A 26,164-nucleotide genomic window follows, 5' to 3' on the forward strand; every position below is an offset into this window, starting at 1 on the left:
GGGCTGGTATTGCCATCGCGATAGAAGAGAGGCGAGAGGAAGTCTTGAGCTTTGAGAGCGCGATAACTTGCTGCGGGCAGAGCTCATTCGCTTGAAGGGCTTTGCTCAGGGTTTGGCGATTTTCTGGCTATTCAGGTAGATGTGGGTGAAATAGCTTATCGCAATATACGTGGAATTCAGGATTTATGACTTTGTATTCTTTTCGAGATTGTTTGAGTAATTACTTCTATGCGACCGACGATACTTAAATTGTAGAGTTGCTCATGACCATGCGAATCTGCGATAATACTTAACCCCCAGCGCAACAGGGCTGTTTGATATGAACCGATAAAGAGAAGTCGCTTTGATAGGCTCGGTATTTGTCAATTATTAGCCATTTAATGTGTGGATATGGGGAGAACAAAGGTCTAGAACAAAGGCGTTTCCTTGAGTGACGTTCATCAGACAACAACTATGGACTTCACAACACAAAGAGGTTTATGGCAATAAAGACAAAATAAAACACGAACTGTTAATTTTCTATCATTTATCTCGTTACTAACACTTACTTCGAGCTCTTGCCAAGACTCTTCTTGATCTCCGCCACGACCGCAGCTGTTACCTCCTTGGTAGTAGCCTTTCCACCGAGATCTTGTGTGAGAACACCTGAAGCAGTGACATTCTCAACGCACTCCATCAACTTTGTGGAAGCTTCCTCCTCACCCAACCAAGCGAGCATTTCAGCTGCTGTCCAGAAGGTAGCTACTGGGTTGGCGACGCCCTTGCCGGTGATGTCGAATGCAGAGCCGTGGATGGGCTCAAACATAGATGGGTTCTCGCGGCTGGGATCGAGGTTGCTTGTTGGTGCGATGCCGATTGAACCAGCGAGGGCAGCGGCCAAGTCAGAGAGAATATCGGCGTGCTAGACTGTGTCAGTAAAGTATTCAGCGGTTTGAGTGGTTGGCTTACCAAGTTGCTGGCCACAATAGTATCGATGCTCTCAGGCTTTAGGACCATCTTCGTAGTCATAGCATCAACCAACATCTTCTCAACAGTAACATCCGGAAAGTCCTTCGCAACCTCTGCAGCAACCTCGTCCCAGAGAACCATGCCATTCCTCTGAGCATTGCTCTTAGTGACAACAGTCAAATGCTTTCTAGGTCTCTTCTGTGCAATCTCAAATGAGAATCGGATAAGTCTGCTAACAGCATGGCGAGTGAAGATGGCGACTTCTGTAGCGACTTCCCAGGCGTGACCACGGTGTGAACGACCGCCTTGGCCGGCGTATTCACCTTCGCTGTTCTCGCGGATGATGACCCAGTCGAGATCACCGGTTTTGCAGTTACGCAGGGGAGATTGTGTGCCGCGCATGATGCGTGTTGGGCGGACATTGGCGTATTGCTGGAAGGGCTGACAGATTGCCAGACGAAGACCCCAGAGGGAAATATGATCAGGAACATCTAGTAGAATGAGCATCAAGTTTAATCAGAATATTTAATGGACTTACCAGGAGCTCCAACGGCGCCGAAGAGGATAGCATCGTGCTTCTTCAACTGCTCAAGACCACCGTCAGGGATATACTTCCCAGTCTTCTTATAAGTATCCGAACTCCAATCATAGTGAGTAAAGTCAAGATCAAAAGTCTGGAGAGTATCGGCCAGAGCGTTTAAAGCCTCGATGCCAGCGGAAATGACCTCAGGACCGATTCCATCAGCGGGGATGGAGGCGATGCTGTAGGACTTCTTGGCAGTGACTGCGGAGGGAGACATGATGAGTTTGTATGCAAAGACTTGTGGTGAGGATTGAAGATGTTGATGAGTTGTATAAGATAGATATGTTATACTTATATATACCAAGATGTCGGATTGAGAGTATGTTAGTCTTGGCTTTGTGTGGAGGAGGGCGGACTTAGAAATGTCCGCTGCAACATCGCCTTGCCCGGTCCGGGAAAGGAAGTGAGCGGCGCTTCAAGTCCGTTGCGATTGACGCTTTTCCGTGAATAGTGGCTTATGATGCGGGGAATGATTGTCCATCTCTTAAGAAGAGTACCAAAGGTGATATGAGGGACTTTCCTTTCCTTTGTCTTCCATGATATCTTGAGGGATATTATTTTTATCGATCACGCACTCTTACTTTGTAAATTTAATCACGAAAGACCCAATATCTTACACTACACTAGCCATGATCGATCCAAAAGCTATTGATACTGTGCTGGACATCTTTGTCCCTGCTATCCAAGCCCACCAGCAGAACTCCTCAAGACCATTCGTTCTAGGCCTTTCTGGTCTTCAAGGCAGTGGCAAATCAACATGGGCTGCAGCTCTGTCCCAAGCTCTCACGAATCAACACCATCTCAAGACTCGCATGCTCTCCCTAGATGATCTTTATCATGACCACCCAGAACTTGTCGCTCTTCGAGAAGCGAACCCAGATAATGGTCTCCTCCAAACTCGTGGTCAACCTGGAACTCATGACGAAGTTCTAGCCAAGGACTTCTTCGACCAAGTGCTTGGCCACGTTGAGAGTGATAAGAAAACTGTCAAATGGCCAGCTTTTGACAAGAGCCTCCACAGTGGTCAGGGTGGGAGAGTTCCCGCTGAGAACTGGGAAGAAGTTCCGCTGGACCAAAGCCTTGATGTTCTGATTTTTGAAGGTTGGGCACTTGGCTTCAAGCCTTTGACTGACGAGGAAGTCAAGAGGAAGTGGGAGAGAGCTAAGGCTTCAGAGGCACAGCAGTCTGAAGAATGGGCTCTTACAAACACGCTGGCGAGCCACGATCTGAGCCATCTTCTGCTCATCAACCAGAACTTGAGAAGATACTGTGAGACATTTGCTGGACCACAGCACTTTGATGGGTTTCTTCATCTGAGTACAGATAAACTCGTTCAGGTCTACGAGTGGCGGCTGGGTCAGGAGAGGGCGTTAAGGCAGCACAAGCCTGGCATGACAGATGATCAGGTTATCAAGTTTGTGAAGGGGTATATGCCAGCTTACGAGCTATTTCTCGAGCGTCTTCAAAATGAGAATTTCTTCAAAGGCGAGGGATCTAGTGAGAAGAAGCACATACAAGTAGTATTAAACAAGGAGAGGAAGGTCATTCAAGTGAAGGAGGTATAATGTATTAATAGAGTGATACTATCGTAAATAGTTCCAAGTTGGATCAACAGAAGCGTCGAACTCTGCATTTACAAGAAAGGGATTATCAATAGCGCTGAATGAGCTCGCAAAGAGTTGATCGTACCACATCATTGATTCATGGCCTTCTAGCGGTATGTTGTCCAAGTTCACACCCGGTGTTCCTTCTGGGTTTAGTGATGTGTTTGGTGTAGATAGAAAGTCATTGGAATATGGTGCCTGAGGATTTTGGGACTGTGAGTAAGGTATATCTTGAGATAGGATACCAGTAGAATGATACGTCGTCCGTGGTCGTTTGTTCTGTTGCGGTCTGAAGGGTTGAGTGGAGGATAGTCCTTGGAATGCTTGGGTATTGGAGGAGATGTTTTGGGGGATAGAGTTTGGGCTGTCTCTTGTCTCAGCGCTTTGAGATTGAGCATGTTGTGTTCTTGGAAGTCTTATGGGGGTCGTATTTTCACCACTCCGTACTTGACTTCCAACACTCGGTGAGAAACTGCGTGTTGTGATGATGGCATCTACCGGAGATTCGATCATAGTAGGCCGTTCTTGGGAAAGTTCTTGCACCGTGGAAGTAAGCTCATCAATGGCCCCAAGACAGTATTCAGGCCACGATGTATCTCGTGCAGCCAGATGGCCAAGGATGTCCTTCGCCGCAGCAACGTGTCTAAGAGATTGTCAGTAAGCGTCGAACAAGGGAAGGAGATTTCAAACCTCATTGCACTACCCAGATGGACCTGCTTTTCAAAGGCAGCATGGATAAGAACAAATGCACTGATCCAGATAGACCACGTGAAGGAAGGCCACAGCAAGGGTGTTTGAGACTTTGCACTAGTTGAGTCCACAGATAACTGGTGGCGGTTTCGGTGTTTCTTGAGGATTATCAAGATGGACTTGGCAGCTGATATGCATGCTTGAAATGCGGATGAGTACGAGGATGAGGGATGTTCGGAGGCGAGGCCAGGTCTGTTCAAGCATATTGCTGATTCGTGTTTCAGAACTAGAAGCATAACCTTGTGATGTTCGGATATTGCTGGAGTAGTTGAGCTTGCATCGGCTAGATCGTCCTCTTCTACCGCGTCCTGAATTTCATTAAACCATTTAGCCAGCTCAGCTTGGACGAACGCTGCTCGATCTGCAGTATCCTGCCGTTGAAGCATGGACTTGTTCCTGAGCTCAAGAATGAGCCCGCGTATACGAGCATGCTTTGCCACGAACGTCAGAAGCTGTAATCTTTCCGGATTTTCTTCCCTATTTGTTATTGTATGGCGCTCCTCGCCAGGATAACAGACATCCAGGTCGTCATCTCGTATATCGAGAGGTAGCCCAAGAGACTGACAGAGAAGCCTTTCCAGGATGTAGATACACCAGAAAACCCTGCGGCGAACTGAAACCTCCTTATCTGTGAAGAAGGGGTATCGCGCTGGACATCGATGAAGGCCCATGTGAAATGCAGTCCTAACGATCAGTCCACCTAATCTCGATGCGGCGTTGAGACAAAGCATCGAAGTCAGGAACAACTGGATAGCCAAAGCGGCCTGAGTTGAGCGGATTGACGCCGGCTGGCTCAAAGCAAACTGAGAGCTGGCCAGCGCATCGTCGACACTGTTGAAAAGATATACTTTTGGGATCGGCTTCTTGAAGGGAGTGGCCTGTCGACTATCCGCCAACGATATAGAAAGAACAGACTTCAAGATGACCATATCGATAGGGTCAAGCAATAGCGTTCCATTCTTGGCAACCTCTTCAAACAACCCTAGGACGTGAGGGCCGTGAAGGAACGGAAGAACAGGATGCCACGCCTCGAAATAACTCTTGGACCACTCGACAAAGTCTTCAAAGGTCTCTTCTGCGGCCATGGAGTTTTCACAGACTTCATCATCTTTCCAAAGAAACTGCTCTCGATTTCTTCTTATCGAAGCATCCTGACGAAGTTGGTCGTCTTCACCGGGAATAAGCGTGTTGATAGTCGAAGACCCAGGTTCTGTAGTTCTTGATGCAGATCTCTTGGCAAGACGAAGATGAACAGCACGAATATAGTGGATTCCACTACCGCTTCCTACGAACCGAGCGGCATCGTGTTCACCTGTGTCGCGCATCAATCCATATTCGCGTCCAGGTTGTGAAGTCGAGTGCTTCCGTTTCTGGCCTTGAGGTTCTGAATGACCTAGGGTGGAGTGAGACGCTGTCTCGATGTTATCGTACGGTGAGTGATGAGAAGACATATTCAGATCACATCCTCAATTGCGGACTGTGAAATTTGGATGAACTGACGATGCTGCAGACTGCCAAGCTTGGAGGGAGTGAGCTGAAGCTGCAAAGGTGCTAGTGTCGCGCCCGGACAAAGAAAAGGCCGAGGCGGGGTTGAACAAGTCATTCTGTCTGTGGAGCGACGTTTTGACTCTGGGGAAGAACCCCGACCGATTTACTGATGCTGCACAAGGATTGGTCCTTGTGTAAGTGAATTGTCTACATGGCGAATAATGAGGCCTCGGCTGAGCAAGAAGCTGAGAGGCAGTTGAACCCGATAGCGTGCAGTCATTGTCGGCAGCGGAAGCGCAAGGTGAGATTTCATGCCCCAGTCTCAATTCCGGGGGAAAGATAATGCTTTTTACTAAATTGAGTACTCGCTAGTGTGATAGACAGTTGTAAGTGTTTCATATTCCCATAGGAGAGATCGTCGTGCTAACGGCTGATCAGGCCTCATTGTCTGCAGTGCACCAATGATCCTGCCAATTGCCATTATCCAGAACAGAACAAGAGGTATCACTGCCATGCTTATTCATATCGACTACTTTAAGTACTAATACAATAGTAGAGGTCTTCCCATAGGGTTTATTACAAGACTAGAGGCTCGTCTTGCTGAGACAGAAGAAGCTCTCTTTCAGCTCGTGCACTCTATCGATGAACCCAACAACAATCACATCTCACTCAAGCCTTCATCACAAAGAAAAGACGACCGTATAAGAGAATGGGATAGTCTTCCACTAAGAAATGTGGATGAAATAAGAACATGGTATCGAAATAGATCAGAGCAAACTCACTCGCCAACCCAGCACGAGGTTTTGATGGACGAAGACCAACGTGCCCGATCTATTCATGCCCCACCATCCGAACCAGAGACTATGGACCTTCCCAATGACCCTGTAGATGAACAAGGAGAAACGATTACGTTGCAAGATGCGGATGACGATGCTATGCCGAGGAATGATATTCATATCCAGGAGGAGTCTGGTGGAAGCAAAGCCAAGGAGATGGAGCAGAAACACCCGAACATGTACTTTTAGAGAACGTATTAATTGATATCACGTCACTGCTGACATGAAAAGATCAAAGAGAACCCAAAATCATAGATGCTCTTCCTAGCGTGCCTATGTATGCTCTGAAAATCCGTATCATGATTCAAAAGCCTCTCATCATGGTTACTCTGTCTCACACTATGGGCTTTGCCACGTTTACCGTACACCCCCTTGACCTGATGTTCGAAAACATATTCCAAACTATTTTGGTCGAAGGATTTTCTTGTGGGGAGCCAACTCCAACCGTGATCACGTCAGATGACGGGTTGTCAGGATGATGCCTGTCTTTACCATCTTCGAAGCCGAATGCCTAGTCTGTAAAACACATTATAAGAGATATCGAAACTCTCGGATTCTAAGTTTAGTTAGAAATTAATAGCTTGCTATTTTCGTTCTCATACGACTCTCATGTATGCGTTGTTATGCTGGATAATTCCAGTCGTATCCACGCGTCGAAGGATCAAGCCATCTTACCATGTTCAATTTCTAGTCTCATACGCTGAAAGCAGTTCTTAGCTAGGTGAGAAAACATATTTACTGTCATCGGAAAAGTCTAGTCTTATTCTGCAGCTTGAGGAACATTGGGCATAAATTGATTGTTAATACCGCAAGCATTGCAAAGCATCAGACCCTGTGCCCTACGCGCTTTGAGGCATTTCTCATCCTAAAGACAACCTGTTAGCCATGTTTAGTATAGCAAATTATGTCCAAGAACCCAATAGATTGGTGACTTTAGCTGTTAGTCAAAGTGAAGCCTCTGGAAACTTTCGGCCATTGGACAACTTGATGAAGGCGTCACCATTAGATAATGGCTTCTCTTAGCAAAATGGCGCCCACTAGCAGCCAGCTCAAGCGTTTGGCTGAATGCTAGCATAGCTTGCTGAAGCTACCACTTTTCTCTCCCACAGTATGAAAAGCTATTATGCATCGATAGTAGAATCGGGTTAAGACCCAGGGAAGGACCATGAAGAGCCAAAGTTCCGCGCAAATGAGATATTGCCTTTTGATTGCCGATTACGTATGACTTCAGCTCAAGAGAATTCACAATACAGAATAATCTGACATTCCATTACGGCATACTCCAAGATGTCGGGGGCGGGAAAACACAGTACGGCAATATCCGCCGCTGGTCAGTCTGAGCTGTAAACCATCCTTCGATCCAGCTGATGCACCACCATCTCAGCTCCAATAATCATCCTCGAGGGATAAGCCATGGCGTAGCGCAGGTGCTTTTTACTGATCGCTTATTGCTATGCTAAGGCTTAGTACGTGACACCAAGACTTTGCTTGTCTGTAGTAAGCTGATATTTTCCCGTTGCACAAGTACCATCATGGCATGCATGACCGACAGCCCGATGGATGCTCGGCGTAAGCTGTCTTTCCAAGGCAATAGAGCTCCATCTGAGCTGCTGCGCCATGGCCCCGGAAGAACAATTAGATCCGGCAGTGAGCTGAACCGAGGAAACATTGTCGAGTTTAGTGACAATAAGCTTGTTTCTTAGTCCACTGAGGCTTTCAATTCTAAATGCCGAAGACCCGAACAGCTCTCCCTCGAAAACAAGTAAATCATGAGCTACAATTTACTAGAGCTACTGCTCCAATGATCTACCATCTTGACCATCCACCAAACCACGGGAATGTTGGCAATAGCTTCGACAGCTCAAGCTAAAAGCCACTAAAAGCGACACAGGGCTGTAAAGACCAGTCCAGACCATCCGGACGGCGCAGTTACCGTATGCTGCGGTAAAAAGCCTAAGTCTCACTTTACCTAATTTGCACCGAGTCCTTAAGCTTAAAATAGGGCTAATGTGATCTTGGGGCTGGGGGCTGAGCCCGATCTGACGGCTTATTCTGGTGAGGGCTGTGAGACGTCACAGCCTCCTCCGCTGAGAGTCGGAGACTAAGCATGGCAGACAGACAGACACTTACTGCATTGAGACAGCTTCACTTGTACGCAAATCTGGTATAAGAGAGCAACGAACTCTCGTCGAAATGGATTTCTTTCTTTCTCATCATCACATCACAAAACATCAAATCAACAACAACTCTTTTCCTTTTTCTCTTATTTCCTTATTTTCCTTTGTCAGGTCTTATTTCCTTACAAACCTTCGCTTCTTCTCAGTCATCTGTCACAGTTTCTTCGTCGCTTTCCAAACAAAACCGTTTTTAATTCTTTCGACAATCTCATAACATTATGCATTCTACAATCTTTGCTCTTGTTGCTGTTGCTGGCTATGTCTCTGCTGGACCTACCGCCCGCTCTCAAACCGAGTGTTCAGGCGTTGGCCAGTTCTACACTTGTGCGAACAATGGCTTCCGCAGTTATTGCTCCGTTGATCCTTGTGCCATAAAGTGGTGCACTGATTTCGTCGAGGGTACTTGCGATCCCGTCTTCATCACCAAGCCTGTTGAGGGTACCGAGACCGAGACTGAGGAGGGAGAGCACTGGGAGCCTGAGACTACTCCTGCTTCTCTTCCTGAGGGTCAATGTGCTCCTGGCACTGGCTTCTTCCAGGTCTGCTCCAACGGCTTCAAGGGATGCTGCAAGTCCGACGCCTGTGCTGGCAAGGACGCTGTCTGCCCTGATGACAAGAAGGTCAAGCGTGCTGATGACCCTACTGTCTGCGCCCCCGGTACCGGTTTCTTCCAGTCTTGTTCCAACGGCTTCAGAGGCTGCTGCAAGTCTGACGCTTGTACCGGTACCGCTCCTATCTGCCCCGACAACAAGCCCGAGGCCCCCAAGCCCAAGCCTGAGACCTGGGAGCACAAGCCTGAGACTACCACTGAGACTGCTCCTGCTTCTCTCCCTGATGGACAGTGTGCTCCTGGTACTGGTTTCTTCCAAGTCTGCTCTAACGGTTTCCGAGGCTGCTGCAAGTCCGACGCTTGCTCCGGCTCCGCTCCCATCTGCCCCGAAACCGTCGCCAAGCGCTCCGATGACCCCACCGTCTGCCCTCCCGGAACCGGTTTCTTCCAATCTTGCTCCAACGGCTTCCGCGGCTGCTGCAAGGGCGACGCCTGCGGTAACACCTGGTGCCCCGACTACAAGACCGGCACCTACGAGCCCGCCCAGACATTCAAGGTCAAGGCTCGCTCTGATGGTACTTGCCGCCCTGGCACCGGTTTCTTCCAGGTCTGCGCCAATGGCTTCAAGGGATGCTGCAAGAAGGACGCTTGCTCTCAGAAGAAGCCCGTCTGCCCCAAGTAAGAGGCATTGATTTTTACATTTTCCCAGCAATGGTTTTACATTGGCATAGCGTTGCATAGAACATCACTAGCGTGCATAGATAGATATGGTGTTTGTCGATTTTGTTTGGAACAGTCCTTTATGAGTTATTATGGCATTGATTGAGCGACTATTCTTGATATTTACTTATTTAGAGCATTGATTTTGTCGGACACGATAAAAATCTAACTAATACACTCCTTTAAAAAAACCTTGAGTCTGCTGACTGAAACTGTGAACTATTGTCACTTGATAAGACGAGGGCTTCAAACATCCCTTGTGAAGGCCTCGCCTGGGTAACTGTAGAGGCTGCCTGCCCATTGCCCAATGATCAACCCGCTTTGCCATCTTCATTTTAGTGTAGAGTTTGCATCTGCGACTGAAGAAGGCCTCCTCTCTTGCCCGTTTCTGACAAAGTAGTACCACCGTGACATTCTGAAGACTCCCGTTGCAGCAGCAACAACCAGGAGAACAGCGCAGCAAAGAAAGCGAGTAGTGTTCCAGCAGCGAAAATGAGAAATGAGTTCCCCTATGAACAAAGTAAAGGCCACGGCCGAGAGTAAAGTTTGGTGCAAAAGCGCTCCTTTAGTGGCTGATTTCAGTCGATCGACGCTAGTTATCCACCCGCGAAAGAACCATGGCAAGACAAAAAAGATCAGAGAGAGAAGTATCAGGATAGCTCGAAGGATGTAGCTGTCGACTCCCCAAAGACGCTCGGTATATGTAAGCCATAGCATAGACTCTAGATGCAACCAGAGAAAAGCGGGAGGTGTAAACCTGTCAAAAGCTCTGAGAGGTCGTTTAGTCTGCGGGTCATCGTGTCTGGAGCCAGGAAGTTCGCATTCCAGGGTGATGAAGTCCAATAGGGGAGATAATATAGGGATTGATTGCATGACTTTCAGCGTGGCGATGATGCTGAAGATGTGTTGACTCGCGCGGGGTTGAGTCTTGGCCATAGATATCTGAATGAGTTCGTAGCCTATGACGAATGTATAGCTTGGCATCTCAAGCATCAAAGTCTACATCCAACGACGGCCTTTTTTTTTTTTTTTTTTTTTTTTTTGAGTCCATTAGTAAACTACTGCATGAAATAGTAACTTATTCTCATGAAACTGTCCAAAATTCTGTCTAAGACTTGAATCTATCAGCACCAGCCTTCAAGATCATCTCGAACAGCTCAACATCTTTTCTAGCATCCGCCGCGCTCGTCTTGGACACTTTCCCTCCAACAACACAATCATAAAGATCTAGCATCTCCAATGTATACGGATCCTCATACGTCGTCCTGATAATCCTCTCTTGGAATCCACCTTCACCAATCTTCTCTCGAATCGTTGTAATCACCGGTAGACCCTTGACGTAAGGAGAATCAAAGTTGACTCTCACGATTTTGTTAGCTGAGTAGACTTCGATGTGCGCATCGAACTGAGGTACACCACTGAGACCTGATTCATACGTGACAGGAAAGTCATCGTATTGAAATAGGACGCTGAAGATACCGGGGAGGGTCAGCACGGCGCCGGCGACGGATTTGGGCATGCCTAGAATCTCGCGCATTGCTGACAGATCATGGGTTCCAAGACTGTATCACAAGTTAGCGCTGATATTGCATGCTAACGTGAAGATCACTTACGCTCCCAGAACTCTCAGCATTCTTTGTGACTGAGGCGTGCTAGGCACTCCAAACTCTTTGACAAGAGCTTGCTCGAAGATATCAGCCTCCCGACGGCTCCTGTCCTGACCATCTTCCTCAGTGAAGTCATTGAACTTCTGAGGAAACGTGCCGTTCTGCTCAACAAATGTGGAGTTAGGGCCGATGATGTCCCTCACTCTGGCATACTGAATCTTCTCCATGCCCCCGACCTCTGCCACAGCATCAATAAAGGCAGTAGCGTAACGCCGCATAGTTCCAACAAAGACCTTGCCCTTTGAAGCCTTCTCCGCCTCAATAAGTCTATCTATATCTCGGAAACAAGTCGCAGCTGGTTTCTCGATAAGGCAGTACTTATCATTCTTGAGAGCGAGTATACCATGCTCCACGTGGTATGCGTCAGCGTTGGCGATCAAGACCACGTCGACATCTGGTGAGGAGCAGAGTTCTTCAGGGCTGGTGGTGGTTTTGGGAGTACCACCTTGGACTCTGGTGGTGCAATGGGCTAGAGCCTGCTTTGAGATATCGCATAGATAGGTTGTTTGGAACTTGTGGGATAGGAAGTTGATGTTGGGAATATGGGCGACTTGCGAGATCTCTCCGCAGCCGATGATTCCAACCCGAAGGATGCGATCTGAGGTGCTTGACATATTGATGGAGTGAATGAATGATTGGTCTTAAAGGCTGTAACAAAAAGGGTATAAGTCAGAGTCTGGATGAGTTAAAGAAGAGCTATTTATCCTTTATCTCCTCTGTCATCAATACGTAGTCCCCTGTGGGTTGGAGTATCACTCCCCCATCTGCATTCCCCACATACCGCTACTCCCCGACACCAAAAGAGCATTCAGCTCCGCTACTCCGCGAAAGGATCATGACTCGATCCCTGGCTCCGCACCATGCTAAAATGTAACCATGCTTTATCTTCTTCCCCACGGGGTCACCAAGTTTCCTCGGTTACGGGGAACGAAAATCCGGGGTCTAGATGAGGGAGCACCCAAACGCTTTAAAAGGAGCTTATTCCCCCTCTTGTGGACCTCTTCGTTCCCTCAAACCATCAAGTTATCTTGGTTCTTTGACGCGTTATACTCCCCGTCTTGATCTTGCATCTCCCACTCTGGCTTAGATTATGGGTGTCTTTTCACGAAAGAAAGAGGCCGAATTGGCTGTTGGATCGGAGCTCTCACGAGTACGACACCCCATTTCTCCCACCCATCTTTCGTTACACAGACTAACTTCTCTCCTACATAGGTCCTCCCTCAGAATCCAAAGCCATGGTACATGACTTGGCATCTGATCAAGCTTAATCTGTGCCTTTTGGTCCCTCTATTCTCTTCTGCCTCCGTTGGCTACGATGGTATACATCCATTCTCCTCACCGTTCTAGGCCCAACTCTGACATGCCTAGGATCCATGATGAACGGTCTCCAAACTCTGCCCCAATGGCGTGAGTTCTTCGGCAGTCCAGAGGGCGCGCTTCTCGGACTCATGAACTCTGTTTATCCTCTCGGAAAAGTCATCTCCCTCTTCGTGGTAGCTTATATCTGTGATCGCTGGGGACGCAAGCTCCCTATTCTTATTGGTCTCATCACCTGCATTGGCTTCGCAACTCTACAGGGCCTTTCGCAGAACCTACACAGCTTTATCATTGCGAGAGCTTTCCTAGGCTTCTTCACTAGCTTCATCGGTCAGCCTAGCCCCATCATCATCACTGAGCTTGCGTACCCAACTCAGAGAGGCAAGGTAACAGCTTTGTACAACACCTTTTTTGTAAGTCTCGACTCTATCTTGTTTGGGGCAACTATGCAGTATACTAATTGTATGCCTCAACTTTAGTACTTTGGCTCTATTTTCGCCGCTTGATGTACGTATGGCACCTTCAAGAACCCGACGACTTGGAGCTGGCGAATTCCGTCTCTCCTGCAGGGTGCATTGCCCATCATTCAGCTTCTGGGCCTTTACTTCCTACCGGAATCCCCTAGGTAAGAACGTCGGAATAATCTACGGTTTGCAAGAGACTGACGTATCCAACCTAGATGGCTTGTTTCCAAAGGCCGCAAAGAGGAAGCTCGAAAAGTCCTTGCCGAGTTCCACGCAGGTGGCGATCTCGAGTCTCCCCTTGTCGAATTCGAGATGCAAGAAATCGAGCTGGCACTTACCCAGGAAGCCGACGCTATTTCCGCCGTCTCGTGGGCTGAACTATTCCGCACTCCAGCCAACCGCAAGCGCACGCTTATTGCTGTCATCGTTGGCTGGTTTGCTCAATGGAATGGTGTCGGAGTCGTCAGCTACTATCTTGTTCTCGTTCTCAACACGATCGGTATTACCAAGGTCAAGGACCAGACTCTCATCAACGGACTTCTTCAGATTTTCAATTGGCTGGCTTCGACTTTCTTGGGAGCCATGATGGTTGATCGATTGGGGCGCCGGACTCTGTTTCTGCTCTCCACAGGTGGTATGCTTGTCTCTTATATCATTTGGACCGGCCTTACTGCGCATTTCGTCAGCAGTCACGATGAGTCGACAGGCCGTGCAGTGGTTGCTTTCATATTCATTTTCTATCTTTTCTACGATATCGCCTGGACGCCACTTCTCCAGGCCTACCCCGTCGAAATCTTTCCATATACCCTCCGAGGACGTGGCCTTTCCATCACCTATATCTCATCCTTCACTGGTCTCATTGTCGGCAACCAGGTTAACCCAATTGCTATGAAGGCTATCACTTGGAAATATTACATTGTCTTCTGTTGTATCCTCGCAGTTCTTTTCGTCATCATTTGGTTCTTGTTCCCCGAAACGAAAGGACATACGCTTGAAGAGATCCGGGAAGTCTTTGAAGGGAAGCTTGATGACCAGGATAAGTTGGCTAGGGTTGAATCAGCTATGGGAGAGGAGAGTACTGGCAAGAAGGGTAGCAATGCGAAGCAGGTTGAGCTCGCCAACTAAGCTTCCATTCACGGTACGTTTGGGTTAAACGTTAGGAGAATTGTATCAGAAGATGATTTGCAAGTTTATGCCAGTCCTTTCGGCTGCTCCCGGCACATCATATTTCGAACCAGATTAGCATTTATCGATACATTAATTATTGCGTGGTCGATCCATCTGCCGCTTTGATATCCCGATGCCTATGTAACGAACGAGAGATCGTGCCAAGTCCTCGGAAATATGCTCATTCGAATAGTTATCGAATATCCGTTCTTAACTTACCCGCATTGAGCTTATTGACCGGACCAGGACAAGGACAAGGACCAGGGGATTTCCCGTTGTTATGCCGGACTCCAGCCGGCCGGAGTGAACGAGGTCGTAGTCTGTAGTCGGGGAGTAGCGGAGTTACGCTAAACAGCGGAGAAGTTACTCCATCTCGGGCTGCATTTAGCCGAAGTTGATGGATGATGTGAATCTCGATGCCTTCATTTATTATCCTGCAACTTCCGCTCTCCATACGTCCAGTAGTCTTTGTCTCATACACCTTGTTATTTCACTCCCAGAATCTTACCACCATGTCTCAGTCAAAACCAACCCTGCGATGGGGTATCATCGGCACTGGCCTGATCTCATCATGGTTCATACAGGACCTCCTCATTGAGAGACAGAATGCCCAAGCGACACATCACATTCAAGCCATTGGGTCATCTTCCGTCGAAAAGGGGACAAAATTCGTCGAGACACATATGCCAGGACAGACTCAACTTCCATCCATCTACGGTAGCTATGAGGAGGCATACCGAGATCCCAATGTTGATATTATCTACATCGGGACTCCTCATGGCTTCCACAAAAAGAACTGCCTCGATGCAATTTCGCACGGAAAGCACGTGCTTTGCGAGAAAGCATTCACTCTCAATGCTAGAGAGACAAGAGAGGTTCTGGAAGCAGCCAAGAAGAAGGGCGTATTCATCATGGAGGCTATGTGGACTCGCTTCTTTCCTCTGGTTAAATCTCTCCAGAAGATCATCCACGAGGAAAAGGCCGTTGGTGATGTGGTTCGTGTGTTTGCGGACTTTGCCATGAATCAAAACATCGAATCAAAGGGTCCCGAGTCACGACTGAAAGATCTATCTCTTGGCGCTGGCAGCCTGTTGGATATTGGTATTTATAGCCTGACATGGGGCCTTGTGACCCTCGATGCAGGTGTCGGTGAAAAGGCTACTACACCAAAGATCACTGCTGCTCAAACTCTCGTCGACGGTGTCGACATTGGCACTTCGATCATCCTCTTGTATCCCGATGGAAAGCAGGGTATCTTGACCTCCAACTCAAAGGTCAAAACGCCAGAGGCTTTCTGCCGCGTCGAAGGCACAACGGGCCACATCATTGTAGAAGGCTTTGCCGGTTCGGTCCCCGCATCATTCGCTGTTTACAAGGATGGAGAGGCTGAGGGGAAGAAACATGAGTTTGAGAGACATGGTAAGGGATTTTACTGGGAGGCTGATGCGGTTGCTCTTGATATTGCTGCTGGCAAGGTTGAGAGTGACACTATGCCGTGGGCTGAGACTATTCGCGTCATGGAGATTATGGATGAGATTAGAAGGCAGGGCGGTGCCAAGTTCCCCCAGGACTAGATAAAATAAATGATAGATGTATTTGGATGACAACCGTAGAGAACACAACACCCTTGCTTCTGACGTGGCATTATGAGACCAATTTCGAATTCTGAGCTAAACAGGGCTAGAAGAGCTTAGATATCTGGATAAAACATCATAAAAACGAACTATTAGTAAAAGATGATCAAAGAATACCATCACACGAGGCTTATTAAGCAAAAAACTTGTTAGCATGGTATCGCCCGCAAGATAGTGCTGAGGGATGTAGGGTACCGGATGCCCCGCATTCAAACACCAACTACCTACCCAGTTCGAGTTAGTCTCCGCTACTCCGCGAGACCAGAGCTGCACTAAAGTCAACCACCACAAACTTAAGATCTCCGCTACTCCCCGACATTCCAACCAACATATGCAAGATCCTTCCCAGTTCCTCACTCCACAATGTTCAGCCAGGGCGGTACCAGCTCCTCGGATCAGCAGGGACAGGGCAATAAGCGACAACGCATGGCAGCCATGTACCATCGCAAACGCGCCGTGACAGCTTGCCAATCCTGTCGATTGAGAAAGACCAAGTGCGACAATGTTCGACCAGTTTGTGGCTTTTGCTCTAGGAGCGGTGCTCAATGTGTCTATCCTGGCTCTGGGCCTGATAGTGATTACTCGAGGTCAGTAACTGACTCACGATAAGTGTACTGCGACTAATATATTAGATAGCTATGATCCTGCCAGTTTGACGATTCTGGATCGGCTCAATCATGTTGTGTCTCTACTGGAGTCTCGGCCTTTAGCAGTACTTGTGAATGATACAGGATCATACGATTCACCGCATGGGGCATCTAGTATAGCAGCAGGGAATGCTAGTATCACTCAGCCATTGCGTCTTGCTCCAATACACGCATCGAGAGACTTGACGACTCTTGTCCCTGAAGATGACGTACTGCAGGTCCTCGACCGCCCTGACCTTCCTTCAGCATCTAACAATTGCGAGAGTATCATGCGGTGGCCAATATTTCAAGGCCTCGTGCCTGAGGCCCAGTCCTTCGTTCTGGAGCTAAACGAAGACGTTGAAGCAAGGTCCAGTAATGCTCGGGGAGTCTCAGCTGGAAGAGGCGTCCAAGAGGAGGATTTTATTCCTCTTTCCAAACGATTTCTGGCATACGTGCACGTCAAGAACCCGATTCTGGATGTCAAGGATTACAAGAAGAAGGTTAGAGAAGCAGCTGAGAATGGGCCACATTGGGATGGCGCGTCTTGTCTGGTAGTAAGCATTCACTCTATTCGTTCCATTGGATGATACTAACCGTTCCAAGCTGATCTCATGCGCAATTGCATGTCTCTCCGTACCCTTTCACACGGAGGCAGATGTTGACGGCTCTCCTGCCTCAACACGCTCATCGACAAACACTGTTATAGACCCGGACACCGCTGCATCATACTATCTAGCCGCAAAGAAACGACTTGGACTGCTTCAGCCATCACTTTTATACATACAGTGCCTATTCCTTTGTGGTATATATGAGATGTACTGCCTTCACCCACTACAAGCTTGGTTTCACTTCAATCGCGCCTGTGTCGATTTACGAAACATCCTTTGGACTCGCAGTCAGAAGAAGTCGAACCAGGCAACCACACAGGGAACTCGCCGACTTGAACAAAGACTGTATTGGTCCTGTGTTAAAACAGAATAGTAAGTGAAACCAATCATTAGGTTTGGATAAACATGGCTTACAAAGTTTGCCACAGTGAATTGCGTTACGAGATACCGTTACCACCAAGCGGTATCACGCAGTGTGACTATCCAGACATGTTTCCATCACCACCAACAGAACTGACCTCTCCATCGGCCTATGATCAGAGAGACACATTGGAAGACGATATTGTTCCCGAAGAGGAGAAGAGTTGGTTCTATTATCTGGCCGAGATTTCCTACAGAAGGATGATGAACCGAGCCATGGCCGTGATGGCCCGGAGTGGAGAGCAAGGTTGGAGTGATAATATCTGTGAAGCTATGGAGCATTGCAAAGAATTCAACGAGCAGATAGATCTTTGGCAAGTCCTTCGTTCAAGCAAAGAAATTCGCTAACATGCGACAGGTATTCGCACATTCCACCTCAAATCGACCCAAAGAATGCAGTACATGCCAACAACGAGCTGGCACAGTTTTTGAAAAATCGTGAACTATCCTGTCGAGAATGGATACACCGCCCCTTTCTCTTCTACATACTCCACCAATCGCCAGAAGATGAACACTATGGTCGAGCTATCCCACTGGCGCAAAGGTGTCTCGAGTTATGCGTAGAGCACCTCTTCCGAACTTATGGGCATAACCGGCATCATGGCACGTGGTATATTGCACGTTCCTGTGTGACCAAAGCTTTGATCTTGCTGGCTGCGGCGAAGAGTGGTCGCATAACGCTCCCTCCAGGCTGGAAGGAGGCACTGGAAATTGCACGATGGACAGTAAATCGGTGGGCAGGTGAAGCTCCGGACCTTGAGTGGGCCCAGAGAATATTGGAGAGTATTGTAGGAGAGGTTGAAAAGAATGCGTAGAAAGTGTATAAGACACGATGATGAAGCGGGGGCTGCCCGTAAACAGCTGTGTCTCTGATTGGTGGCGTAGCCGCTCATATCTCAGCCGCAGCTAGGCTTATTTTCTCACTTTCACAACATTACTTTCACTCTTCCTCTGCTTGCACAGAGAGGCCTGTATGATAAGTACCGTAACTGGTAAATAGTCATGACTGAACCACAACCCGAGGCTGATCAAGGCCAGCCTTACAAATACCGGGCACTTGAGTCTCCACTCCATATTAGGCTGATTCATATATTGCCCGACGAGCCTGACGAGGATATTCGACTACAGATCTCACATGAACTTCTGAGGCAACCGGAGCAACTGAGGTCACTACGTCTATCCCGAAAGCAACTACAAAGAACGCTCCCTCCAGGATGGGAAGTCGTTGAAACCATCGAAGGCAGATTCATCTTCATGAGCAAGTCTGACGACACATCAAGTGGGGACAAAGATGAAAGTGAGGCAAGCGATGAAGGAAATGGAATTATACATACTTGGAAACACCCAGACCCTGCTATGGACCCAGCACTGTACGAGCTCCCACCTCTAAATCCCACACAACCAGCATTCGAAGCTCTATCCTATGTCTGGGGCCGGCAACGTGACCCTGTGGTCGCCACCGTCGAGGGAGAGGGAGGTGAGTCTCTGGGAAACATCAAGCTTGGGAAGAACCTAGCTACGGCACTCAGACACTTGAGATACCAAGATAAAGAGCGCGTGCTGTGGGTGGATGCTATCTGTATCAACCAAAACGACGATACCGAAAGGGCCACTCAAGTTCTTCGGATGTCGAGTATTTATCAGGACTGCAGCCGAGTTGTCATCTGGCTTGGCCCCGAAAAGCACGACATAGCGCTACTTTTCTCGGAGCTAGCCCATATTGGATCTCAGATTGAGAAGACAACAAACGGTTTGATAATGTCCACCCCGGATACAACCGACTTCAGTTGGTGGCAGAGCAATATTCCAGTTTCATTTTCCGAGGATGTATGGTCAGCTATGAAAAAGCTTGGAGACAGGTCCTGGTTTCACCGTCTTTGGACTGTTCAAGAGGCTATCATGGCGAATCGAGATTCCATAGTCCAGAGCGGCGACGCCATTATATCATGGTCTCTATTCCGTCGTGCAGTTGTATGCCTTCTGCATAAAAACGAAATGCCCATGGCTCGAATTTCTATCAGTATCATGAGAAGCGTAGCGAAAAACCCAATCGGAGCAACGCTGGCACATACTCTGGACGCATACCAAGCCCGGATGTGTTCAGACTCTCACGACAAGATATATGGGCTACTGACTATTCTGCCGCCGAGGTTTGCCAGCGAGATCAGGCCGGACTATGAGCAACCTGTCGACGAGCTATACAAGTCCTGCTTTCTGACTAGTACCAAGGCTCTTAGCCGCTGGGAGCTGCGTGGCTGTCCCCGAAATCCGGATGAGGATACCTGCCCCTCTTGGGTTCCCGATCTTTCAAAAGCAGATCCATATGGCCGCAGAGTATCACACCACTATGCCTCGGGATGTTCTGCTCTACACTATGAGTACCAAGCGCCTAATTTACTAAAGGTAGTTGGTCTAATATTCGACACTGTGACGTCTGTTTCCGAGAAGACGTTTGATCATTGGGACGATGGCGAGATAGCAATTCGCGCTATCCGATCTTGGGAACCTGAATGTTCTCTTACAGACCCGTATCCTAGTGGGGGCACCTATTTGGATGCTTTTGCCGCCACATTCATCCAAGACGGAAGAATTGAACGTCGTCCTGCCGAAGGATTCAACTTTGAGCATGTCAAAGATAGGTTCAAAAATGAATTTCTCTCAACAGCCTCAACACCAGTGTCAAAGTTGACTCGCGGAGACATGATGGAATATGTCATCTGGACCCGTTCCAAAGGTAGAGCGATGGTCAAAACTGAGAGGGGTAGTCTTGGCCTAGCCTGTACTTTCGCAAAGCCAGGTAGGTCAGAAGTCATGGTATTCAAGATTCATACTGATGTCGCTAGGCGATGTAATTTGCGTCGTTCTCGGTTGCCACTTTCCAGTACTACTACGTCCATGTAAGGACAACACGTGGAAGTTTCTGAGTGACTGCTACGTATGGGATCTAGAAGTTACACAAGGCTTGCTCGGTCCTCTACCGTCCCCCTGGCAGGAACAGCTATTCTATGATCCCGTTATCGAACACCGGTCTTACACCCGCTATCATAACCCCGAAACAGGAGAGCTGACAGCAGATGACCCTAGGCTGGAGCCTCTTGTAGGATGGCAGCGCGTTTCCATGGAGGAGCTAGGGCGAGATCTTACAGGAGATGACCCAGAAGTTTGTGAATTCTTCCGGAACATGGAAGATGGTAGAATCGTGAACTCCGATCCGCGTTTAGAGCCAGCAGCTCTGAAGAGCCGGGGAGTGAACCTGGAAACTTTTGTATTGAGCTAGAGGATCCGCGATCCTCTAGGATATTTAACAAAGACTCATTCGTTGGATGGGTATAGAACTTTCTCCAACGGCACAAACTCCTCCTTGATCGTCCTCGTGCTCACAAACCGCTGCAAATGGGCCATAGTTCCAGTCTTATCATTAGTACCCGAATCACGAGAGCCGCCAAATGGTTGCTGAGCCACTACAGCACCGGTACACTTCGTGTTCAGATACAGCATGCCAGCAGCGTGCCTAAGAGCGTTCTGAGCATGGCGTAGCACATAAGGGTCCTTCGCAAAGATGCTGCCTGTCAGGGCGTATCTCGAAGTTGTATCAAGAAGCTTCAAGGTCTCCTCCCACTCATTATCGGGAAAGACGTAGATGCCGAGGATGGGACCGAACAGCTCCTGGGCCATGATTTCATGACGGGGATTGGTGGTCTGGTAGACTGTTGGGTAGACGTAGTACCCCTTGTCCTTGGAAGCCTTACCACCAACGACAAGCTCCAGATCTTTGTCCTTCTTAGCATCTTCGATAATCTTGTTAAGCTTGTCAAACGAAGCTTCATGAATAACCGGGTTAATGAAGTTCTCGTAGTTCTCGACATCTCCAACCTTCAAAGCAGATACCTGCTCTTGAAGGTGCTTCTTGAACTCAGGCCATACTGACTCAGCGACGTACACTCGGGAGTTAGCAGAGCACTTCTGTCCTTGGTACTCAAAAGCAGCTCTAACTGTGTTGAGAGCAGCACTCTTCACATCTGCAGTTGGGTGAACGATGCCCCAATTCTTGCCGCCGGTCTCTCCGACAACGCGGGGATACGAGTTGTATATCTCATCCCCAATACCATTGCCTATCTTCTTCTGTAAGCCCTTGAAGACCTTGGTGGAGCCGATGAAGGTCAGAGCACCGAACTCAGGTCTTTTTAGGACTGCATCAGTGACCTCGTTGGGCTCGCCTGGCAAGAACTGAATGACGTCCCTAGGAAGACCGGCTTCAAGAAGGATCTGATATAGAAGCCAACTAGCATGGATAGCTGAGTCGGAAGGCTTCCAGACCACAACATTTCCAAGTAATGCAGCTGGCCCGACAAGCGTGGCACCAAGAGCAGTGAAGTTGAAAGGTGACACCGCATATACAAATCCCTCCAATGGTCTATACTCCATCTTGTTCCACACGCCTGGCGTCTGAACGTTAGGCTGTTGAGCATACAACTTCCATGCCTCGTCGATATAATGACGAAAGAAGTCTGCTGTCTCAGCTGGGGCATCGATCTCGGCCTGCCAGATATTCTTGCCCATCCCGAGCATGGTTGCAGCGACGATATCAGAGCGATATTTACCAGTTACCAACTCGGCTGCACGAAGAAAAATGGCTGCACGGTCTTCAAAGGGAAGAGCTTCCCAAGCGGGTTTGGCCTTGAGAGCGGCGTCTATAGCTGCATTCACATGCTCAGGCGTGGCGGTTGCGTATTCTGCCACGACTTCTTTGTGGTTTGACGGGTTTTGCTGCTTGAGAATTTGCTTGCTGGTAATCTGATGATGCTGTTAGGAGTAGAGTTTCTCTTGTAGACATAGTAGCTTACTTCTGCACCGCTGATTTGAATGGGAATCTTGACGGGGAACGAGCTTTTGAGCTTCTTGATGCTTTCTGTGAGTTGGGCTCGCTCTGGAGAGCCTTTGGCATAGTCGAACTACGATATCATGTCAGTGCGAAGGACTTAATGTCTTAGCCAACTTACCATCTTTTCATTCTCGAATTTTGGTGGGTTCCATAGACTTAAATATCGGCTAGATAACAGTGCTCTGGGCTTGCGTTGGTGAAGAGCACCAAGCCGTGCGAGAGGCCGGTGCTGAGAGCCAAGAGATCTGAACATTTTCCAAAAAATAAGACAAAACAAAGAAAGAGAAGGTCTGGTAAATTGTTGTATAGAAGTCTTTCTACCACATAACCAGTCGTCTTATAAGTCAAGAGGCACCAACAAGGAGGCCAAGAGAAGTCGGGATGACATCCCGACTACGTATCTCGCTCCGACACTCCAACTGACAAGCCAGACAACACCTGCATATGCAAATGAATCCAGGTCGTAATCGATTCCCCACTTTCTGGAACCATTGGTCCCGGCACTTATCAGTGAGATCTGCATGAGTACAGTATCACGTCCTCATGACCTTCTCCGCATAACGCCACGCATTTTGTGATGCAGAGAGGCTGTTGGATCATGCGGGGGTTGCTCTCAAGGTTACAAGATAGGAATGGAAGCGTCGGTGACTCGTTCCGATTTTGTTTACTTGCGTAACGTAGATTAGTGTTAGATAATGGTGGTGGCATGTTCAGTGGGGGAGTGATGGATGCTAACGCTGGCACTTAGGTGAGAATATATGAAAGCCACGGCCGTCTTCTAATAAGCTGGGAACGTTTCATTATCATAGGACCATCATTTTAATTACTTCAACATGCTTTCCAGAACCGTCATACAACATCAGAGGCGTCTATTGCCTGTACCATCCCGACTTCACATCCAGCCACAAATTAGAACTGTTACCAATGCAGCGCTGAGAACCTCTTTGAAGCCTACCCAGGCACCCCTGGTAGAGGAACCATCGCCACTTTCCAAGATACCTATGGGAGTGCTCCTGCGCTCCGTCGCCTTAACAACAGTAATGGCGAATAGGTGGCTACTACGGCCGTCACTTGCATTCATCGCGCTTATCACACAGTCTAACTCGGCCATTCTCAACCCAGACAAGAACCCGGTGCTCAGTCGTGTTCTTCAATGGACTATTTATGACCACTTTTGTGCTGGGAACAGCATTCCCGAAGTGTCAAACACTGTCAAGTACATCAAGAACCTTGGCTTCCACGGTATCATTCTTGGATATTCGAAAGACGTCGTGTTAGACCCTAACGTGAAGCTCCCGACAACTGGCATTGAGGACTATCCGAAAGAGTGCTACGATATGATCGATGAATGGAAGAAGGGCAACATCGATACTCTTAATATGATTGAGGCCGGTGATCTTCTAGCCGTCAAGTAAGTACCTTAATCCTGTGCAAATGACCAGCAACTTACATAGTTTAGGGTGACTGGTGCCGGACCCATCGCGGTAGACGCTCTGCAGGCTGGGAAGCCGATGAATAGCTACCTCCACAAAGCTCTCGACGATATCTGTAGCGAGACTCGAAGGCGTGGATGTCAACTCTGGATAGACGCAGAACAACAAGCTATGCAACCGACACTTGACGAGTGGACCATTACCCTCATGCGCGAACACAATCGGGACGGGAATGCGCTTGTTTACAACACCATTCAGGCCTATCTCAAAGGCGCCAGACAGAACGCGAAGAGGCATATTCAACTAGCTGCCCAAGAGGGCTGGACAGTTGGTATCAAGCTTGTTCGTGGCGCATATATCGAGAATGAAACCCGGTCTCTCATTCACGATACGAAAGAGGATACAGACAGTTCATACAACGATATTGCAGACATGCTAATTTCTCGAAGAGTGCCCGACGGAGCTGCCAACCCCATTTTCCCAGATGCGGCACTCGTTCTGGCGACTCATAATTCCGAGAGTGCGCAAAAGGCCCTTAGCACACACAGAAAGCGCCTTGAGGCTGGTCTTCCCACAGTGCCTATGAAGTGTGCACAGATCATGGGCATGGCTGATGAGTTGAGTTGCAAGCTGCTGCAGGATTACGAGCAGGCTGTTAAAGATAACAGAGTCACTGCTGAGACACCCAAGATTTATAAGTGTTTGCCTTGGGGCTCCGTGCAGGAATGCATCAATTATTTATACCGACGAGCGGTGGAGAATCGTGGCGCCGTTGAGAGGACGCAGCATATGGCGCAGGCTATGAGACAGGAGCTTCGACGCAGGGTACTGGGATGAAGATAGACAGAACTAGAAATTGACAACTGTTCACACGCACAAATCATGATATAAGCTGCATTAGTGCAGGTTTATATGAGACAAAACTTTACAGTAAAGTGACTGGACACGCTTCGCTATGACGCCTTTTCTTTCTCCAACTTGGTCAACAGTTCACTCTTGGGTTGCTCATCGGCCCATCTCGTTCTAGGAAGCTCGAAAGTTGAAGTTATCCGCCCATACGACATACCGCCCAATTGACCGATAGGCCGTAGTTTGTCAAGCTCAATGTGACTGAAGTCTTCGTTGGCAGCATCTTCTTGTACCCAGAACCGAGTCGCCTTGATGAGAACCATTCCATAGTTACTCATTCCGGGTTTATGACTCTCGAACTCTTTGATCTCCACGACCTGCCCTTCAATAGAAAGCACCGACTCTTTAACGCGGGGAGGTTTGACAGTCGTAGTTTGTGCCTCGGTGAGACCGGTAATGTCCCACTCAGAAACACCATACGGAGCGTCGATTGACGACGCATTGACTGCTTCTATCATATTCTCAGAAACAGTGTTGATCACACATTCTCCAGTATCATTCAGATTCTGATACGTATCTTTAGCCGACCCAAAGCGAGATGAGAAGCTAACGATGAACATAGGCGGGTCGTGATCAATCACTTGGAAATAGCTAAAAGGCGCCAAGTTCTTGGTCTCCCCATCGCCGGAAATAGTACTGATGAAACCAACAGGTCGAGGGGCAATACCAGAAATTAAAAGTCGGTAGTTCTGCCCGACGGATCTGTCAGGCGAATACGGGTCGATCTCTCGGTGGATCTTGTCAGTGGGGGACTGACCAGTGCGGACACCATCTCCATAAGACCAGGATGGATCTGGGGACTTTGTTATCTCGATAGGTTTGCCAGAGTGATCAAAGTCGGGTCTGTTGGCTATCGTTTCCTCGAAATTGGTGATTGGTTGCACTGCTGAGAATGCAGGCTTAGCTGCAGCTGCAGCTGACGAATTCAGTCGCATTGTTGAGGATGATGGGTTTGTTATCAGGCATTTGCGTGCATGCAACGTTAATGGTCTAGATTGGAGGGTCAGATACTGTGCCTCTGAATGATATGATCTGGACTTGTGGTTTCAACTCACCTTGATGCGATTGCGGAGCGAAACGTAGTCAAAACCCTGGTCATTATGACAGTTCTGACATCAAAGCACTGACCAATTCTAGAAACAAGGATCTCTTCCAGAAGCACTGAATCCGGCAGTCAACTTACACCGCCGCAAATCTCAAGTGGAAAAGTCGGGATTGTTATACCGATATAGGACACTGACGATCCCGCGTGATAAGCTTCCACTATCGGGATCTGATTCCGACAGCTTCACTCCGCATCCGATAACGCAGTGTCAATCTTCCAAAGCCGCTGATAAGCTTTTTCCACGAACGCTACCAAATTAGGCAAAGACCTAAG

The 26,164-nt window shown here is 48.3% G+C and overlaps 13 protein-coding genes across 13 annotated transcripts; 8 read left to right on the forward strand and 5 right to left on the reverse strand.

Moving 5' to 3' along the window:
• Positions 1 to 544: 544 nt before the first annotated feature.
• Positions 545 to 1,748, reverse strand: FMAN_03315 (uncharacterized protein; the record flags this gene model as incomplete). The annotated part of the gene is made up of 3 exons (XM_041832116.1): positions 545 to 901; positions 949 to 1,439; positions 1,487 to 1,748. The coding sequence occupies 3 exons, from the start codon at positions 1,746 to 1,748 to the stop codon at positions 545 to 547; spliced, it is 1,110 nt and encodes a 369-aa protein (XP_041682612.1).
• Positions 1,749 to 2,160: 412 nt separating this feature from the next.
• On the forward strand, positions 2,161 to 3,096 carry FMAN_03316 (uncharacterized protein; the record flags this gene model as incomplete). The annotated part of the gene is made up of 1 exon (XM_041832117.1): positions 2,161 to 3,096. The coding sequence occupies one exon, from the start codon at positions 2,161 to 2,163 to the stop codon at positions 3,094 to 3,096; it is 936 nt and encodes a 311-aa protein (XP_041682613.1).
• An 18-nt stretch (positions 3,097 to 3,114) lies between these two features.
• Positions 3,115 to 5,336, reverse strand: FMAN_03317 (uncharacterized protein; the record flags this gene model as incomplete). The annotated part of the gene is made up of 2 exons (XM_041832118.1): positions 3,115 to 3,778; positions 3,826 to 5,336. 2 exons carry the CDS (start codon positions 5,334 to 5,336, stop codon positions 3,115 to 3,117), a joined length of 2,175 nt encoding a protein of 724 aa, XP_041682614.1.
• Positions 5,337 to 5,584: 248 nt separating this feature from the next.
• On the forward strand, positions 5,585 to 6,398 carry FMAN_03318 (uncharacterized protein; the record flags this gene model as incomplete). The annotated part of the gene is made up of 4 exons (XM_041832120.1): positions 5,585 to 5,674; positions 5,746 to 5,759; positions 5,812 to 5,874; positions 5,930 to 6,398. 4 exons carry the CDS (start codon positions 5,585 to 5,587, stop codon positions 6,396 to 6,398), a joined length of 636 nt encoding a protein of 211 aa, XP_041682615.1.
• Positions 6,399 to 8,604: 2,206 nt separating this feature from the next.
• Positions 8,605 to 9,618, forward strand: FMAN_03319 (uncharacterized protein; the record flags this gene model as incomplete). Its single annotated transcript, XM_041832121.1, has 1 exon — positions 8,605 to 9,618. The coding sequence occupies one exon, from the start codon at positions 8,605 to 8,607 to the stop codon at positions 9,616 to 9,618; it is 1,014 nt and encodes a 337-aa protein (XP_041682616.1).
• A 1,146-nt stretch (positions 9,619 to 10,764) lies between these two features.
• FMAN_03320 (uncharacterized protein) lies at positions 10,765 to 11,937 on the reverse strand (the record flags this gene model as incomplete). The annotated part of the gene is made up of 2 exons (XM_041832122.1): positions 10,765 to 11,218; positions 11,270 to 11,937. The coding sequence occupies 2 exons, from the start codon at positions 11,935 to 11,937 to the stop codon at positions 10,765 to 10,767; spliced, it is 1,122 nt and encodes a 373-aa protein (XP_041682617.1).
• A 476-nt stretch (positions 11,938 to 12,413) lies between these two features.
• On the forward strand, positions 12,414 to 14,229 carry FMAN_03321 (uncharacterized protein; the record flags this gene model as incomplete). Its single annotated transcript, XM_041832123.1, has 5 exons — positions 12,414 to 12,473; positions 12,536 to 12,641; positions 12,692 to 13,053; positions 13,168 to 13,265; positions 13,320 to 14,229. 5 exons carry the CDS (start codon positions 12,414 to 12,416, stop codon positions 14,227 to 14,229), a joined length of 1,536 nt encoding a protein of 511 aa, XP_041682618.1.
• Positions 14,230 to 14,783: 554 nt separating this feature from the next.
• Positions 14,784 to 15,845, forward strand: FMAN_03322 (uncharacterized protein; the record flags this gene model as incomplete). The annotated part of the gene is made up of 1 exon (XM_041832124.1): positions 14,784 to 15,845. One exon carries the CDS (start codon positions 14,784 to 14,786, stop codon positions 15,843 to 15,845), a length of 1,062 nt encoding a protein of 353 aa, XP_041682619.1.
• A 423-nt stretch (positions 15,846 to 16,268) lies between these two features.
• Positions 16,269 to 18,377, forward strand: FMAN_03323 (uncharacterized protein; the record flags this gene model as incomplete). The annotated part of the gene is made up of 5 exons (XM_041832125.1): positions 16,269 to 16,492; positions 16,542 to 17,088; positions 17,138 to 17,514; positions 17,571 to 17,876; positions 17,921 to 18,377. The coding sequence occupies 5 exons, from the start codon at positions 16,269 to 16,271 to the stop codon at positions 18,375 to 18,377; spliced, it is 1,911 nt and encodes a 636-aa protein (XP_041682620.1).
• Positions 18,378 to 18,564: 187 nt separating this feature from the next.
• FMAN_03324 (uncharacterized protein) lies at positions 18,565 to 20,839 on the forward strand (the record flags this gene model as incomplete). The annotated part of the gene is made up of 2 exons (XM_041832126.1): positions 18,565 to 20,359; positions 20,406 to 20,839. The coding sequence occupies 2 exons, from the start codon at positions 18,565 to 18,567 to the stop codon at positions 20,837 to 20,839; spliced, it is 2,229 nt and encodes a 742-aa protein (XP_041682621.1).
• A 35-nt stretch (positions 20,840 to 20,874) lies between these two features.
• Positions 20,875 to 22,697, reverse strand: FMAN_03325 (putative delta-1-pyrroline-5-carboxylate dehydrogenase; the record flags this gene model as incomplete). Its single annotated transcript, XM_041832127.1, has 3 exons — positions 20,875 to 22,356; positions 22,407 to 22,514; positions 22,563 to 22,697. The coding sequence occupies 3 exons, from the start codon at positions 22,695 to 22,697 to the stop codon at positions 20,875 to 20,877; spliced, it is 1,725 nt and encodes a 574-aa protein (XP_041682622.1).
• A 580-nt stretch (positions 22,698 to 23,277) lies between these two features.
• FMAN_03326 (putative aspartate aminotransferase, cytoplasmic) lies at positions 23,278 to 24,714 on the forward strand (the record flags this gene model as incomplete). The annotated part of the gene is made up of 2 exons (XM_041832128.1): positions 23,278 to 23,855; positions 23,904 to 24,714. 2 exons carry the CDS (start codon positions 23,278 to 23,280, stop codon positions 24,712 to 24,714), a joined length of 1,389 nt encoding a protein of 462 aa, XP_041682623.1.
• A 116-nt stretch (positions 24,715 to 24,830) lies between these two features.
• Positions 24,831 to 25,721, reverse strand: FMAN_16126 (related to conserved protein/domain typically associated with flavoprotein oxygenases, DIM6/NTAB family; the record flags this gene model as incomplete). Its single annotated transcript, XM_041832129.1, has 1 exon — positions 24,831 to 25,721. The coding sequence occupies one exon, from the start codon at positions 25,719 to 25,721 to the stop codon at positions 24,831 to 24,833; it is 891 nt and encodes a 296-aa protein (XP_041682624.1).
• Between the last annotated feature and the right edge of the window lie 443 nt (positions 25,722 to 26,164).

This window comes from Fusarium mangiferae, assembly GCF_900044065.1.
Source record: "Fusarium mangiferae strain MRC7560 genome assembly, contig: FMAN_scaffold006, whole genome shotgun sequence".
Lineage (NCBI taxonomy): Eukaryota > Fungi > Ascomycota > Sordariomycetes > Hypocreales > Nectriaceae > Fusarium > Fusarium mangiferae.